This window comes from Sander lucioperca, chromosome 8 (assembly GCF_008315115.2).
Source record: "Sander lucioperca isolate FBNREF2018 chromosome 8, SLUC_FBN_1.2, whole genome shotgun sequence".
NCBI lineage: Eukaryota > Metazoa > Chordata > Actinopteri > Perciformes > Percidae > Sander > Sander lucioperca.
In genome coordinates this window covers 42,389,944-42,406,347 of record NC_050180.1, presented here as the reverse complement: position 1 = coordinate 42,406,347, position 16,404 = coordinate 42,389,944, and the positions used below count along the sequence as shown (strand labels likewise).

General features: G+C 45.7%; 1 protein-coding gene across 1 annotated transcript in view; it reads left to right on the top strand.

Annotated features, from left to right (window-relative positions):
• ttn.2 (titin, tandem duplicate 2) overlaps positions 1-16,404 on the top strand; it is a 363,393-nt gene that overhangs the window by 65,059 nt on the left and 281,930 nt on the right. The window contains exons 37-39 of the mRNA XM_036004140.1: positions 138-263; positions 1,362-1,550; positions 7,473-7,523. Coding sequence (XP_035860033.1) covers positions 138-263; positions 1,362-1,550; positions 7,473-7,523 — 366 coding nt within the window. The remainder of the gene's footprint in view (positions 1-137; positions 264-1,361; positions 1,551-7,472; positions 7,524-16,404) is intronic.

Here is a 16,404-nt window from a genome sequence, read left to right as displayed (position 1 = left end):
GTGTGTGTGTGTCTCTGTGTGTGTGTGTGTGTGTCTCTGTGTTTGTGTGTGTGTGTGTGTGTGTGTGTGTGTGTGTGTGTGTGTGTGTGTGTGTCTCTGTGTGTGTGTGTGTGTGTGTGTGTGTGTGTGTGTTTCAGTGTCGGAGGTGGTTTCTCCCGACTCGTCTGCGACCGTCGCCCCCCCGGTCGTCATCTCGCCCATCGCCAGCGTCTCGGCCCGCGAGGGAGAACCGGCTCGCTTCCAGTGCCGCGTCCGCGGAGACGGTAAGACCACGCCGTTCCTACGCCGAGCTGCGTCTACCGTCCTGGTGGCTTCCCGTCGGACATGCAAACTTTTTTAATTCTTATTTTTTTTCAAAATAAAAGTTTTTTTGGTGACGTTTTTGTCACTTTTTTTCCGATGTTTTGCCCAATGTTTTGTCACTTATTTATTTTTTTTTGACTTTTTGGTCAATTTTTCATAAATTTCTCCTAAAATATTTTTAGGAAAAAAGTCATAATATTTTAAGAAAAAAAGACGAAATATTTTAAGAAAATAAATTCGTAATATTTTAGGAAAAAAAAGACGAAATATATAAATAAATAAAGTCGAAATATTTTAAGAAAAGAAGACGAAATATTTTAAGAAATAAAGTCGTAATATTTTAGGAAAAAAAAGACGAAATATATAAATAAATAAAGTCGAAATATTTTAAGAAAAGAAGACGAAATATTTTAAGAAATAAAGTCGTAATATTTTAGAAATAAAGTCAAAATATTTTAAGAAAAAAGCGAAATATTTTAAGAAATAAAGTTGTAATATTTAAAGAAAAAAAGTCAAAATATTTTAAGAAAAAAAGACGAAATATTTTAAGAAATAAAGTCGAAATATTTTAAGAAAAGAAGACGAAATATTTTAAGAAATAAAGTCGTAATATTTAAAGAAAAAAAGTCAAAATATTTTAAGAAAAAAAGACGAAATATTTTAAGAAATAAAGTCGTAATATTTTAAGAAATAAAGTCGTAATATTTAAAGAAAAAAAGACACAATATTTTAAGAAATAAAGTCGTAATATGTTTTAAAGAAAAGTGGGAATATTTTTAAATAAAAAATAATAAAATAAAAAAGTGGGAATATTTTGGGAAATTTCCGATGTTATTGTCGAAGTTTTTTGTCGATTTTTCGAGTTATTTTAACCTCTTTTGGGTAGTGGGTCATTCATATTTTTAGCGAAGGACAATCTACCGCTAAATATGCAACGGGGACATATGCACTGCCACTACCACCCCCGAAATCTACGCCCATGTGTGTCGCCACGGCTACTACGTCTTTCTTCCGTTGTGTTTTTGGCCAACCCCTTCACGCTGTTGTCTCGTGTCCAGATGTGAAGATCAGCTGGTTCCACAAGGAGAAGGAGATCAAGCAGTCGGACTTCTTCCGGATGTCTCAGTTTGACGACAGCTGCCAGCTGGAGATCTCCAGGGTGTATCCAGAGGACGAGGGCGAGTACAGCTGCGTGGCCACCAACAACGCCGGCAGGGTGTCCTGCTCCGCCACGCTCGCTCTGGACGGTAGGTCTGCACCAGCAGTGTGTACTTTACTTACGTATAACGACAGAGGCTGTGAAGGTGAATGACTGAAGCACATGGTTCCAGATGTGGATCATAAGTTGTTGAGTTACCGGAGATACGGTCTCAGTCGTCTCACACTCGCTGCGTTGGGTTAACGGACACATCTGTGACGCAACAAATGTTGACAAAAACAACAGGAAAGTGTGTGTGGTAGTGTGTGGTAGTGTGTGTGTGTGTGTGTGTAGAGTGTGTGTGTGGTAGTGTGTGTGTGTGTGTGTGTGTGTGTGTGTGTGTGTGTGTGTGTGTAGAGTGTGTGTGTGGTAGTGTGTGTGTGTGTGTAGTAGTGTGTGTGTGTGTGTGTGTGTGTGTGTGTGTGTGTGTGTGTGTGTGGGTAGGGTGTGTGTGTGTGTGTGTGTGTGTGTGTGTGTGTGTGTGTGTGTGGTAGTGTGGTAGTGTGTGTGTGTGTGGTAGAGTGTGTGTGTGTGTGTGTGTGTGTGTGGTAGAGTGTGTGTGTGTGTGTGTGTGTGTGTGGTAGAGTGTGTGTGTGTGTGTGTGTGTGTGTGTGTGTGTAGTAGAGTGTGTGTGTGTGTGGTAGAGTGTGTGTGTGTGTGTGTGTGTGTGTGTGTGTGTGGTAGAGTGTGTGTGTGTGTGTGTGTGTGGTAGAGTGTGTGTGTGTGTGTGTGGGAGTGTGTGTGTGTGTGTGTGTGTGTGGGGTAGAATGTGTGTGTGTGTGTGTAGTAGAGTGTGTGTGTGTGTGTGTGTGTGTGTGTGTGTGTGTGTGTGTAGTAGAGTGTGTGTGTGTGTGTGTGTGTGTGTGTGTGTGTGTAGTAGAGTGTGTGTGTGTGTGTGTGGTAGTGTGTGTGTGTGTGTGTGTGTGTGTGTGTGTGTGTGGGAGAGTGTGTGTGTGTGTGTGTGTAGTAGAGTGTGTGTGTGTGTGTGTGTGTGTGTGTGGTAGAGTGTGTGTGTGTGTGTGTGTGTGTGTGGTAGAGTGTGTGTGTGTGGTAGTGTGTGTGTGTGTAGTAGAGTGTGTGTGTGTGTGTGTGTGTGTGTGTGTGTGTGGTAGAGTGTGTGTGTGGTAGTGTATGTGTGTGTGTGTAGTAGAGTGTGTGTGTGTGTGTGTGTGTGTAGTAGAGTGTGTGTGTGTGTGTGTGTGTGTGTGTGTGTGTGTGTGTGTGGTAGAGTGTGTGTGTGTGTGGTAGTGTGTGTGTGTGTGTGTAGTAGAGTGTGTGCCAGAGAGGCAACTTGTCAGAACATTTTAGAAAGTAGTTTTAGACATTTGAACAATGACGATGTCCACTAAACAAACACAGACACAAAGCGTCCACATGGGCTGAATATAAATGGAGTGAAACACATAAACCCAATGAACGTGCTTCCTTCCAGGGCGAACACAATCCGCGGACAGTCCCGCTGAGTCCCAGTGGCATGCCTCCACCAGCCTCGCCTCTTTAAAGAAACCGTCCTCTGGCCAAAAGCCCCTTTTCATCCAGCCAATCACGAGCTGCACGGTGCCCCACGGCGAGGTGGCCCGCTTCCACGCCTGCGTGTCCAGCATGCCGAAGCCGGACATCAGCTGGTTCCACAACCGGCAGCCGGTCCAGCCCACCAAGAACGTGGTGTTTCACTTCGACGAGGTGACCAACGCCGCCGTGCTCATCATCGTGGACGCTTTCCCCGAGCACGCAGGCCAGTACACCTGCCGCGCCGTTAACAGCGCCGGAGAGGCCTCGTGCTCGGCCACCCTCACCGTCACCCAGCAAGAAGGAGAAGAAGGTAACATCGGGATCTGTCGGCTGCAGCCAGGTCTCCCGTTCTCTTCCTGCGAGATTAATTCATTCACCCTCCTCGAATTCCTCCTTATCGTCTCCGGACAAAACTCTTCAAGGGATGTCCCGAAACCAGGCCGCCGAATTTAGACTCGGATCCATTTAAAGTCTGCTTTAAATACGTTTTAAATACTCTTCCTGTCGACAATGCAACTTTTGGTTTTTCTGAGTCCTAAAACCGTCTTTTTTTCGACAATTTAGTCACTTTTTTTGACGTTTGTGACTTTCCCGATGTTTTTTTCGGCTGTTTATTCTACGTTTTTGAAGCTTTTTCTGATATTTTTTTTACTTTTTTTTAACGTTCTTTTATATATATATATATATATATATATATATATAAATCCAAATGCTTTAAAATCTAGTTAAACACCCAAATTCAATGAATGTAGTGAACTTATCGTTTATTTTACTTGTGAAGAGCCAATTTTAATGAATTTTTTAACGCTTTTTTGAGTATTTTCTGCGCCTTTTTGTGTCACCTTATCGTCTCCGGACAAAACTCTTCAAGGGATGTCCCGAAACCAGTCCGCCAAATTAGAATCGGATCCATTTAAAGTCTGCTTTAAATACGTTTTAACCCTTTTGTTCTCTTCCTGTCGCCTAAAATGCCGAAAAAACCCTCCATTAAAGCTACAGTGCGTAGTTTCTGTCTCCCCCATGAGGAATTCTAAGGAATTACAGCAACACTGTTGGCGCATCCACATCCACATGATACAAGCCTTCCGTGATCGCTCCCCCAAAGCCATTTCGGGACATCCCTCCTCCAGACTTGACTAACCCTCACCAGTTTGTTTGAAGCCTGGGATTATCACCTCCACCTTCCTCATCACTCCCCACAGGAACCACCCTCCTCCGTCCTCACCCTCATCTCCTCTCCTCTCCCGTTCAGCTCCGTGAAAACTCTGGAAAATGCATGAAACTCACATGTATAACTTCCTGTGTTGTTCCTCCATCCTCCAGGAAACTCAAACCCTTCTCTGTGTGATTCCTGTGTTATTAAATGTCTCTGTTCCTTCTTCTGTTGTTGCGATCCTTCATCTTGTTTCTTACAGATGTGCGTTTGCATTGTTTGATTTCTCACTTCAATGTCTTTCATTGATTTCAATTGCAGTACATTACATTACCACTTTTGCAGCGTCACAACCCACAACTAAATTTCCTTCTTAACATCTAGTTGTACTACGACCTTAAAACAAAAGCAAATTTTATGAAAGTATATGTACAGAACAATGGTACCTTTAGCAAAATTATGATATGCATATATAGAAGAATAAATAAGAGTTGCACCTTTAACTATCACCCTCCAAGACATGCCTCAGTCTTTTTCAAAGTCTAGAGAAATACAGATTAAAACCCAGGATGAGTCACAGACTTCAGGGCTCGGATGGATTTGCTTTATGTGTTCGGCTCCACTCATTTTGCTACGTCAACTCATCGCTCTTAAGGCCCTGACACACCAACCAGACGGGCCGACCGTCGGCAGTAAAGCCAGTCGGACTGATCAGTCGGGTCCCCGAGGTCCAAAAAGTTCCTCAGAACACACTGAGGAGACGCCGACTTGAGCGTACGCTCTGCATGTGCGTGAAACGTAATACGTCTCCATACCAGCAGGCGGCGCTGCTCTGTATTGTTTCCATTAACAGTCTGATTATTTACCAGAAAATGAGAACCGGCAGCTGATTGGACGAACGCGTCATGTGGTTCTTTTTTCTCCAGAAATTCACAGCCAGACTGTCATGGCGGCTCGTTCAGAATACGATCTCATGTTGGACTAAAATAGTTCACCGAAACGTGTTTCTGAAAACATTTGAAGAGAGAAATAGGCCGTGCAGTTGCTGAATCTGTCTTCATTTCAGATCAACAAAGGTCAGTTTAAAAGATTTTCATCAGATTTTGAGAGACTCATCCGTTTGCCATTTCTGGGTGAGTCCCGACTGCCCTGTCTCTGACTGTCCTGTCTCTGACTGTCCTGTCTCTGACTGTCCTGTCTCCGACTGCCCTGTCTCCGACTGTCCTGTCTCCGACTGTCCTGTCTCTGACTGTCCTGTCTCCGACTGCCCTGTCTCCGACTGCCCTGTCTCCGACTGTCCTGTCTCCGACTGCCCTGTCTCCGACTGCCCTGTCTCCGACTGCCCTGTCTCTGACTGAACATGTCAGGTCGGCCAAAATGAAGGCCGACGGCTCCTCGGACGGACGACAGCATGGGACACACCGAACAGACTCGAGTCACGGACCTCGCCAGACGGTCCGACGCCCGATAATCGGGCTGGTGTGTCTTCTCTCTAAGGCGCTGACACACCAACCCAAATATCAGCCGTCAGACAGTCTGGCGAGGTCGGCGACTCGAGTCTGTTCAGTGTGTTCCGTGCCGTCGTCAGTCGGAGGAGCCGTCGGCCTTCAAGCGTAACTCTCGCCAAAATGCAACCTAGGGTCTTTTTGTGAATGTACCCGAGTCAAACTTAAAAGTATATTTAGGACGGAAGCGCCACTTTTAAGATGTACCGTAGTTTCGTTTTTTGGTCAAATGGCCTTTTGAATGGGCGTGCTAGGGACACTTTGATGCTAGCATAAAAATAGCTATTTTTAAACCACTAAGAAAGCTCGACACAACATGATACTTTGCTCCAAGTATCACCAGGAGCTCTACACCTTAACGAAAGCATTGACAACATTGGTTGTGTACCCAGAGTTTAGTAAAAAGAACAACTCACCGTAGCTCTTGTTGTTTCTGGCTGCTACCACCTCGGCAGTCAAAACGAGTCGATATCAAAACAAGCAGCCACAGATTTAGTATATCTTGGTCACCGGTGGAGTTAAGGTGTAGAGCTCCTGGTTATAGTATATCTTGGTCATCGGTGGAGTTAAGGTGTAGAGCTCCTGGTTATAGTATATCTTGGTCACCGGTGGAGTTAAGGTGTAGAGCTCCTGGTTATAGTATATCTTGGTCACCGGTGGAGTTAAGGTGTAGAGCTCCTGGTTATAGTATATCTTGGTCACCGGTGGAGTTAAGGTGTAGAGCTCCTGGTTATAGTATATCTTGGTCACCGGTGGAGTTAAGGTGTAGAGCTCCTGGTGATACTTGGAGCAAAGTCTCATGTTGTGTCATAACTATTTTGAGGCTAGCATCAAAGTGCCCCTAGCACTCCCATTCAAAAGGCTATTTGACCCAAAAACCAGAATACAGTCAATCTTAAAAGTGGCGCTTCCATCCTAAATATGCTTTTAAACGAAAGTTTGACTCAGGTACATTCACAAAAAAGACCCTAGGTTGCATTTTGGCGAGAGTTACACTTTCATTTGGGCCGATGTGACTTGTTGAATCAGCCAATGGGCAGTCGGACTCAAAACACTTACTTAATGACGAGACGAAAATCTTTCAAACTGACCTTTGTCGATCAAAAAAACAGACAGATCCAGCAACTGCACGGCCTATTTCTCTCTTAAAATGTTTTCAGAAACACGTTTCGGTGAACTATTTTCGTAAAATACGAGATCGTATTCTGAACGAGCCGCCATGACAGTCTGGCTGTGAATTTCTGGAGAAACCAGACCCACGTGACGTGTTCGTCATTTCTAGTTTTCATTTTTTGGGCGACAATACAGATTAGTGCCGCCTGCTGTTATGGAGACGTATTACGTCTTGCGCACGTGCAGAACGGACGCTCAAGTGGGCGTCGCTTTGGTGTGTTCTGAGGCACTTTTTTGACCAATGGGAGCCGACTGGTCAGTCCGACTGCCTTTTCAGCCGACGGTCGGCCGTCTGGTTGGTGTGTCAGAGCCTTTAAGTGAAAATGCAAACCTGTCGTACAAACCTGTGTAACGCATTATCACTGCATGTGTCATAAGAAAGAAAATGTATTCTTTATTAAAAGCATTTTGCAAGGATAGCTCAAATTTCCTGAAGTATTGGATCATCTTTGATGGAGCCAAAACACAGAAGGTGAATACGTTAAGAGTCCAGCAATGAAAAACTGAGCGAGGTGTGAATCCAGTTCCTCTTTATGGGAATGAATGTGTGAAGGAAAGATTTTGAAGGCCATCCCTCGATCTCTCCTGCACGCAATCAATGTATTCATGTCATCTCTTTCCTTCGCAGTGACTCACGTGAGAGAGCAGATCGAAGCCAAGATCGAGCAAGAAGTCAAAGGTAAGGTCACCGTGTGTAAAAACAAACAAATTATCACACAGAAGAATTCGGCACGGTGAAAAAAGGGACAGTTTAACCAGCTTTTATGTTTGATTTGATTAATGTTTCACATTTCAAAAGCAGTCTGTCAGCAGGTAACTTTGATGCAAGCTTTGACTCGTTGAAGGTGGAGAAGCTGTTGAGAAAGTTTAGAAAACAACAGATGTGTGGGTGTGCATGTTTCATTCAAAAAAAGATGTGGATTATAGTTGACCTGCATCCACAGACTGCTTTTAGAGTTTGTAAATATGTTGTGATGTTGAACTGTCCCTTTAATAAGAAGTGATATTTGAATTTCCACGGTAGCATGTCATCATTAAAGGTGCCGTAGGTAGGATTGTGGACTTAGCCAAAAAATGTGAACATCAACAACTTCTCAGTCCCTCCCCTCTTTCTGCTAAAGCCCAAAATGGTCTCCTAAGCCCCTCCCCCCACAAGGGAGAATGAATGCGTGTGCATGAGCAGTGATTGACACGCAGTTAGACACCCCCCCTGGTCCTGATTGGTGCATCTGAACAGTTAGACACTCCCCCTGGCCCTGATTGGTGCATCTGAACAGTTAGACACTCCCCCTGGCTCTAATTGGTGCATCTGAACAGGGAGCGGTGGATTTTTGCAAATCCCACTCCAGGCTGTAGGTGGAGCCAGAGGAGCCGGATTTATTTTTAAATTACCTGCCTCATGTCATGTAGTTCTACTGGAACATAGGGTCAGTTTTAGCAAATATGGCAGAAAGTTAGTTTCATAAGTCTTACCTACTGCACCTTTAAGTGTCTTGTTAAAAGAAATTCCTACGGTCTGTGTTATTCTCCATGCTCTTGTTCTGATCATATTTCATGGTTTCCCCCAGGCAACACTGATAAAAACTTGCTTGTATCAGTTTTTGACACGGTTTGCATCCGAAAGTTCAATTTCATTTTTTGGCATGGAGGTTTTCTTCTGATCTTTTCCCAGAAAAGGCACAGGATGTGTATCTTTTAAAGCTTCCGGATATGAAATGCCCTTTAAAAGATATGGAGGTTCACTGCATCTGGAAATGATACCTTCTCCTCCTGCAAAATATTTCTTAGCCTGGCTTGCAGATAGTGGGATGTCATTCCTGTGGTTTGCACTAAATAACACCAGTAAACTATATTAGTTCGAATAAACGCCTTCTCACCCAATTGTACAGCTTCATTTGTTTTGGAATACGAGATATGTTTTGGAGAGCTTTTCCTCTCGTTGATGCATCATTTATTTCCTCTTAAGTTTTAAGGATTAGAAAGGGCGTTTATTCTCCTGTCTGCAAGTCAGGTAAGGGATATTCTAGTGTAAAGCCAAAGCAATTATCTATAAAATAAAACAGGCGAATGTAAGCAGCCCATCTGGGAAACATTATGCTTTTTTTAATGATAATAAAATAATTTATGTTTTGAAGAAATTTCCACAGACGAAGGATCAAAACTTCCTGAAGGTTTCTAATAAAAAGAACCAAGTCTTGCGTTTATTCGAACAAATATGGTGAGTGAAATTATTTCTTATGGCATTGTGACTCCCAGCATGCATTTAATATTTCCATTAATGATTCATTCAAATCCTTTTCTCTCTTGTTTTTAACCCCTGGACGTTGTGTTGTGCTCACCGTTGTCCGTTTCTGTTCACAGAGCTGTTTTATCATGAAAGCAAAGAAGGAACGCCGCAAAGCAGCGTAGCAGAACTCACCGGCACTCGACAGCTGAGAGGAGCCTTCTCCGACACCGAGGACTTCCCCGATCACGGCCTGGTGTCGGCCAATCGCTGCTCCAGCAGAACCTCGTCCATCAGCTCGTGGATGGAGAACATCAAACCTTCTTTCACCAAGAAACTAAAGTTCCAGTCAGTTCTCGAAGGAGAACCAGTGGAGTTAAAGTGTAAACTAGTTGCATGTCCTCAACCGACTATCCTTTGGTTTCATAACAATAAATCTATTCCTAAAGAGCGTAGACGTAGGATGTGTACAGACAGCAAAATGCACATGCACACTACCAGTCTGGTTATCGATTGTATCAAAGAGAAGGACTCGGGCAGTTATAAAGTCATGGCGATAAACACGGAGGGTTCTGCCGAGTCCACAGCATCACTTTTGGTGTCACTGAGGGAAGAGCAGTCTGCTAACTACCTGGGTTTCGTTAAACGTTCTGCCAAAGCCCACGAAAGCATAGACACCATGGCAGAGCAGAGGAAAGAGAGGAAGTTTAGGGTTGACCTCAGGTGTGTTGGGTCCCCGTTTGACAAGATGTCCAAAGTTCATCAAGGAAGATCTCGATCTAAGAACTCTTTGGTGCGTACTGTTTACTTCAGGGCAGATTCCCATGCGAAAGAAAAAGAGACAGTGAAAGAGTCCAAACGTTTGGAGACTGCCTCTGAGCGCGCCCCATCCCCTCCCGCCATGTTCGACAGGTCCGAGCGCTTTAACGACAGATTCAGTGATATCTACTGCGACCGGCGCACCGGTGGAAGGTTCAGTGACAAGTTTAGCGACAGGTGCAGCGACAGATACAGCGATAGGTTCAGTGACACTGAGAGCCTTCACAACGAGGTAAGAACAAAACTTACCACACTCCAAAAAGCTGTCAAACAGAAGAAGAGGCTTTCTATCTCCACCATGTCGTCCTCTGAGTTCGAGTCAGAATCAGTTGCCAGCGAGTCGAGCTATGCCGAATATGTAGAGAGGCTCAGGGTCAAGCCTGCCTCTTTGCCCGATGTCCAGCAATTCAATCGACCCTTCGATTTGGGGGAGAGTCATCGAGAGTTTCAAGGTAAAAGCTCAAACAGGGAGCACTCTCAGCGTCGTATGAGACATTCATTTGAGCCTCAGTCCAGAACCAGGGCCATTCAGATCATGAGAGGCGATTTGGTTGATACAGTGGTGCCACAGACAGAAAGGAAATCAGGTGAAATGTATTCAGAGTCCCTGGGGGATAAAAAGGTTGAAAGTTTCGTTGAGTCTCGGGCAGATGCTAGAATCAACCAAATGGTAAGTGAACGTCACAGTGTGCTCGCTGACCAAAACGTGGAGTCTACAAAGGCTGAGGATGGGCTGCGTCACCCTGAAGTCCCGTACTCTGAAACATTAGCATACCCAGAAACTGCAACGTACACTGAAAGCAGGGACTCTGGTCGAATTAGGCCTGCTCAAGGGAACGTCAGGGAGAAGTTAACACCAGAAGACATGGCAACAACAGAAACCGATGCTCCATTTGAAGAGAGTGAAGGCAAGTCTTTGAGGGCTCAGTATGAGAAAAGCATTGATGCTGAACGAATACAGTGTGAGGAAAAACTTCTTGCCTTGCGAATCAGGAAATGGCAGCAAGGAAGTAGGATGTCAGAAGAGGAGACATTTCACCCTGAAACTGATCTGCCCATGCCAGCAGAGATGCAGTACATGGAGCCTGTGGAGCAGGAAGTGACGGAGGAAAGAGCAACTGCAGAAACTGAGGCCATGCCTTCATCTTTCCATAAATCACCCAGAATGAAAGCAAGGTTGGTAGATCCTGAAGGTGCAAGGGTGTCAACACCCAAATCACCTCAAGTAAAAGCCAGAGGAGAAGAAATGAAAATTTCCGCCTCTTTGCTTAAAACGTCAGCCACAGTGGAAGCCAAATTAGAAGAAATTAAAGTTGAGCCACCACAAACAACCCCCATAATAAAAGCTAGAGGAGCAGACGTGGAAGTGGAGTATTCACCTAGAACAAAAGCCAGGGAAGAGGACAGACTGGGAAAGTCACCCAGGCTAAGGCAATCTACGAAAGAGAGGTTCCTTAGTGAAGCTGTAACACCAGAAACAGTCGTGCAACACCAAGAGGAGTGTGAAGGGGAGTCTTTGAGGGATCAGTATGAGAAGAGCCTGGAAGCTGAACGGATGCAGTGTGAGGAAAAACTCCTGGCCCTGCGGATCAGGAAATGGCAGCATGGTATGCGAATGTCAGAAGAGGAGGAAACTGATCTGCCTTTGCCGACAGAGACACAGTACATTGAGCCTGAGGGGCACATTTGCACCCAGCAGGAAGTGGTGGAGAAAAGGGTAGCTGTAGACCATGCTACCATTTCAACACCAAAGTCACCTAAAGTAAAAGGTAGAGTCGAAGAGGGCGAAACATCTGCCCTTTTGCCTAAGCCCAGAACAAAAGCCAGACCAGGAGATTTGGAAACTGATGCATCACTCATGCTGGCACAAAAATCCCCCAGACTAAAAGCAAGAGCAGCAGAAGTGGAAGCTGTGTCATCGCCTAGAGCAAAAGCCAGAGCAGAGAAGATGTTGTTTGAGAAGACAGGAGAAGAACGTGAGCTCCAGCTGTCAAGGGAGAACCTCTCCGAGCTGAAGAATGAAAGTGAGAAGTTTGTCAGTGAAGAGGAGGCCTTGACTCAGCGGATCATGAAATGGCAACAAAATGTTCAGATGGAACAAGAGCAAGCTGTGAAGCCGGAGTCCGAATGGGTAGAGGGTTACTCCCAGATCCAGGCAGAGAAAACCACTGCGGTTGCATTAAATGTTGCAGAGGCATCTGCTTTGGAATCGCAACCTGAAGTGGTCCGCAGCAAGAAGACTTCACTGGCAAAGAACGCCAAAGAGAAGTTTCTTTTGAGCGAGTCGGTTCCTGCTGGTTTCCAAGATCAGCAGGGTGATAGCCTGCAGTGGCCGCCTGCTGGCGAGCTTCCAACAGAGGGCCGTGAGACCAGGTTGCAGAGGGACAGTGAGTACTTTGTAAGCGAGGAGGAAGCACTGGCTCAGCGCATCCTGAAATGGCAACAAGATGTTGTCGAACAAGATGAAGTAGCTGAACTGGAGTCCGAGTGGGCTTTGGGTAATCAATCAATCAAACAGCCTGGCTCGGGGTTGCTGTTTGAGTCCCAAGTTCCAGCATTTGATAGTGAACTTCATCGTGGTGGCATTTCTCACAAAACCCATCCCAGTGAGCTTCCAACTCTTGCTCGTGGAGCCATATCAACAGAAAAACCTTCACATCTTCAACATGCCACTGGGTATGAACCATCTCCTCCTTGTGAGCCTTCTTCAATTAAAAGGCATTCTCCTACACTTGCTGGTTTACCACACAATCTGGAAAGAGAGGCAGAGAGGAGACAGAGCAGGGAGAAATATGCAATGGCTGTAGATAAATCCAGCTACCAACGCTTCCAGTCAGACGTAAGAGAGGAGAGAGGGACGAGAGAGGAGATGGGACCAACCAGAGAGAGCAGTGAATGGAGACAACAGAAGGATTTTGCAGGTATGAGGAGAGAGGAAATAAGTGGAGATGCAAAAAGGTCAAAACAGGAGGGTGAAATGAGTGCAGAAAGCCTTGAACTCGGAGCTATAAAAAAGGATGAAAGGAGAGCCCGAGAGGAGTCAAATTTGAGAGAAGGAGTTTACAAAACTCAAGAGTCGAACAGGATGAAACAAGGGGATACAAGTGCTGGAGGCTCCCGTCCACTATTCGTGAAGGAAATATCGTCAGTCAAAGCAAAAATCGGTGAGATGTCAGAGTTTACCTGCCAATTCCAGGGTGACCCTGTACCCACAGTCACTTGGCTCAAAGATGGCCACCCAATAGCCGACAACCCTGACTATGATATCATGAGCAAATCTAACAAATCAAAGCTCACTGTCTTCTATCCAACAACAGACCACAAGGGGACATATGACTGTGTCATAACCAATAAAAACGGCAAATCCATCTGCAGCGGCACTCTTGAGATCTCAGACAAAAAAGTGGCGAGAAAGTCGGCGGCCGCACAGGAGGTGGTAGTTACAGAGGAGCTAGAGAAGGGTGAGGAAAACCAGGAGAGTGCGATGGAAGCAGAACTTAAGACCTACATGGATTCAGGAAAGGCAACACTACAGGTGCCTCAGGCGGTGACCCACAGACGCCTCTGCTCGGATGAATCTATTGGCTCATCAAATGTTGAAATCAGAATTACCGCTGCCACTCCTCTCCCTGACATGACAGAGGAAATCAGTGAGGAAAAACCTCAAGCTTTCACGGAGAAAACCTCCGATGTGCCGGGCGATGAAGGGGCCTCTCAGGCTGTCAAACACAAATTTACTTTCTCCTTTGATGTGGTTGGTGAAGCTCCTCATGTGGTCAGCGAATTAGTGAATATCTCCTGTTCTGAGGGCAACACTGCTGTGTTGGAGTGTGTAATCACAGGTGAACTTGCCCCAGATATCGCATGGTATCGTGACGACGTTTGCCTCGACATCACGGCCGGAAAATACAGTAGTGAGGTGGATGATAAAGTGTACAGGCTCTATATTCACAGTTTTACATACACCGATGCTGGGGTATACAAATGTGTTGCTAGAAATAAGATGGGCGAGGTCACAAGCATCTCTGATGTGTCATTTCAAGTCGCAGAGCCTGTGCAATTTTCAGAGGGTGGCAGTTTTTCCGAGGATGTCAAGAAACCTGCCGTATTCCACAATGCTGCCATCACTCACACTGAGGACAGTATCAGTAAGATGAAAGATAAACCTCTGAGTTCACAAGCTGCATCAGGCGTAGCCAAAGCCCCAAAATCCAGACCCAGTGTCTCAAGAGAGCCTCCGACTGTATCCGGATGTGGTCTGTCGGCTTCTGCCGCTGTGATAAAGGTTTCTCAGATTAAACAAGCTTTTGAGTCAGACTCTGCAGTTGCATTACTGCCGCCCCCCTCTCCCGAGGAGCAGAGAATGGAAACACTTTTCCCTGAGGAATTTATTCCTGCGGTGGCCATTTCCCTTGACCAGCAGGAACAAGTAGTTGAACCTGGACTCCATGCAGAAGGTGGTGTAAGCGTTGCTGTTGCTGCAAAAGGAAATCCAGGTTCTCCCAAAGATGTTCATGAAAGAGCAGAACCAGAGTTCACTCAAAGTATTCCTGCTTCAGAAAAATCTGTTTCCCTTCAAAACCCTGTAGCACCTGAATCTGTCTTTTCCAAGACCTCCCAGCCCATTTCCTCTCAGGAGGAAGGCCGTGAGATCTCTAGTGATGTTGAAGAGGGAGCAGTTTCAACAGAAAGACATGGTGTACTTCAACAGTTTGTGGAGGAAGTGCAAGAGTCTCCAAACCTGGTGAGGCCTAAAGCACAGAAACCTGCTCAAATGCCACGACAAATGGAGGCATGTGAAGTGGAAACGGTGAGGGAGGACATTGTGCATACATTTGACAGAACTAGTAGCTTTATTCCTTTCCAATCTGAAAAGGTCCCGGCAGTAAAACGAACTGTCAGAACTTCAGCTCCAGCTGAAGAAGCTGGTAAGCCTAAAATAACTGAATCTCTCAAACAAAGACAAAGTGCAGCTGCAGGGTCTTCCTCTATTCAAAGCGAGGCAGAAGTTGAAGGTATGGTACTTGCTGGTGAGGAGCTGATTTCAATTCCAGAGCCATCGATGGACAGTGGTGTCTTCCTAAGTATGCCGGAGTCCCAGGCCGATGTGACAGAAGTAGCAGAGGAAATAGCTGGTGATGTAGTTGAGCCTCATGCACAAATCAAGGGTGAAGATGAGAGCATTGATTACTTGGAGCCAGAACCTAAACCACTTATGGTCAAGCCTAAACTAGACCGCAAAATGAAACCACTTCTTCCTGATGATGCTGCTGAGGAACCTCAAAGCTTCGTTGCATCTTTACAGGAAAGAGGAAGTTTGCACAAGGCCCCAGAAGCTGAAGCTGAAGGAGCAGCAGCAGCTGTTGGCTCCATGGAGGAAGAGGAGGTCACTTTTGGTGCTGTTTATGACTATTACAACCCTCCAACAGACTGGGGAAGACCTCTGTCCCCTGAGTCGGAGATGTCAATAGAGATTGGCAGCACTGTGAGTGAAGAGCTAGCCGAGGTAGCCGAACGGTTTTACACCCCAGGCTCGTCTACCGAGGTCTCGCAGCCGATTGCAGAGTCCTTCCAGACTCCCAAGTCTCACATGTCCTTCAATACTCCAAGTTCTGATTCACCTGGTGGGTTTATGACCCCTCAAGAATACCCTTTCTCCCCTGTAGAGCATAAGCGACCCTCGACAGGAGGCTCCAGCGAGATGTTCTTCTCACCAGTTCAGTTCTTGACTTCTCCTGGTGACGAGGGCATTGAAACAACACCTCCTGGAATAAATGTGGACGAGAATCGATACCTTACCAAGGGAATAGGCCTGGCGACTCTTCAGGAGAAAGTGCAGGGGATCCCTCCTGCTTTCCTCAAACCTCTCATTAGGAAAAGAGTGTTTGAAAATGACTCGCTAACGTTTTACGCTGAGGTGTTTGGCCTCCCTTCCCCAGAGGTAAAATGGTTCTGCAACAAAACCCAACTGGTGGCAGACGACAGAGTTAAAATGGAGAGAGATGGCGATAGCATCTCGCTAAAAATTCACAATGTCACAAAAGCCGACCAGGGAGAATATATTTGCGAGGCTGTGAACTATGTCGGGGAAGCCAGAAGTGTTGCATTAGTGGGAGTTGTATCACAGGAAGTGAGGTTCATGCCTGCCCCTCCTGCTGTCACCCATCAGCACGTGATGGAGTTTGATGTGGAGGAGGATGACTCTTCTCGTTCTCCCTCACCTCAGGAGATTCTGCTCGAAGTAGAATTGGATGAAAACGAGGTGAAAGAATTTGAGAGACAAGTTAAGATCATCACTATTCCTGAGTACACAGCCGACAACAAAAGCATGATCATATCTTTGGATGTTTTACCGAGTATTTATGAGGAGGGCGCTGTGGACTTTGTCACCCAGGAGCATGATGATTTAAAAATAGCTTTTGAGGTCACTGAGATGCCTCCAAGGTTCATCAATCCCATCTGTGACATGGAAACCCCAGAGGGTACCACTGTCATGTTTGAGTGCTCACTGATGGGA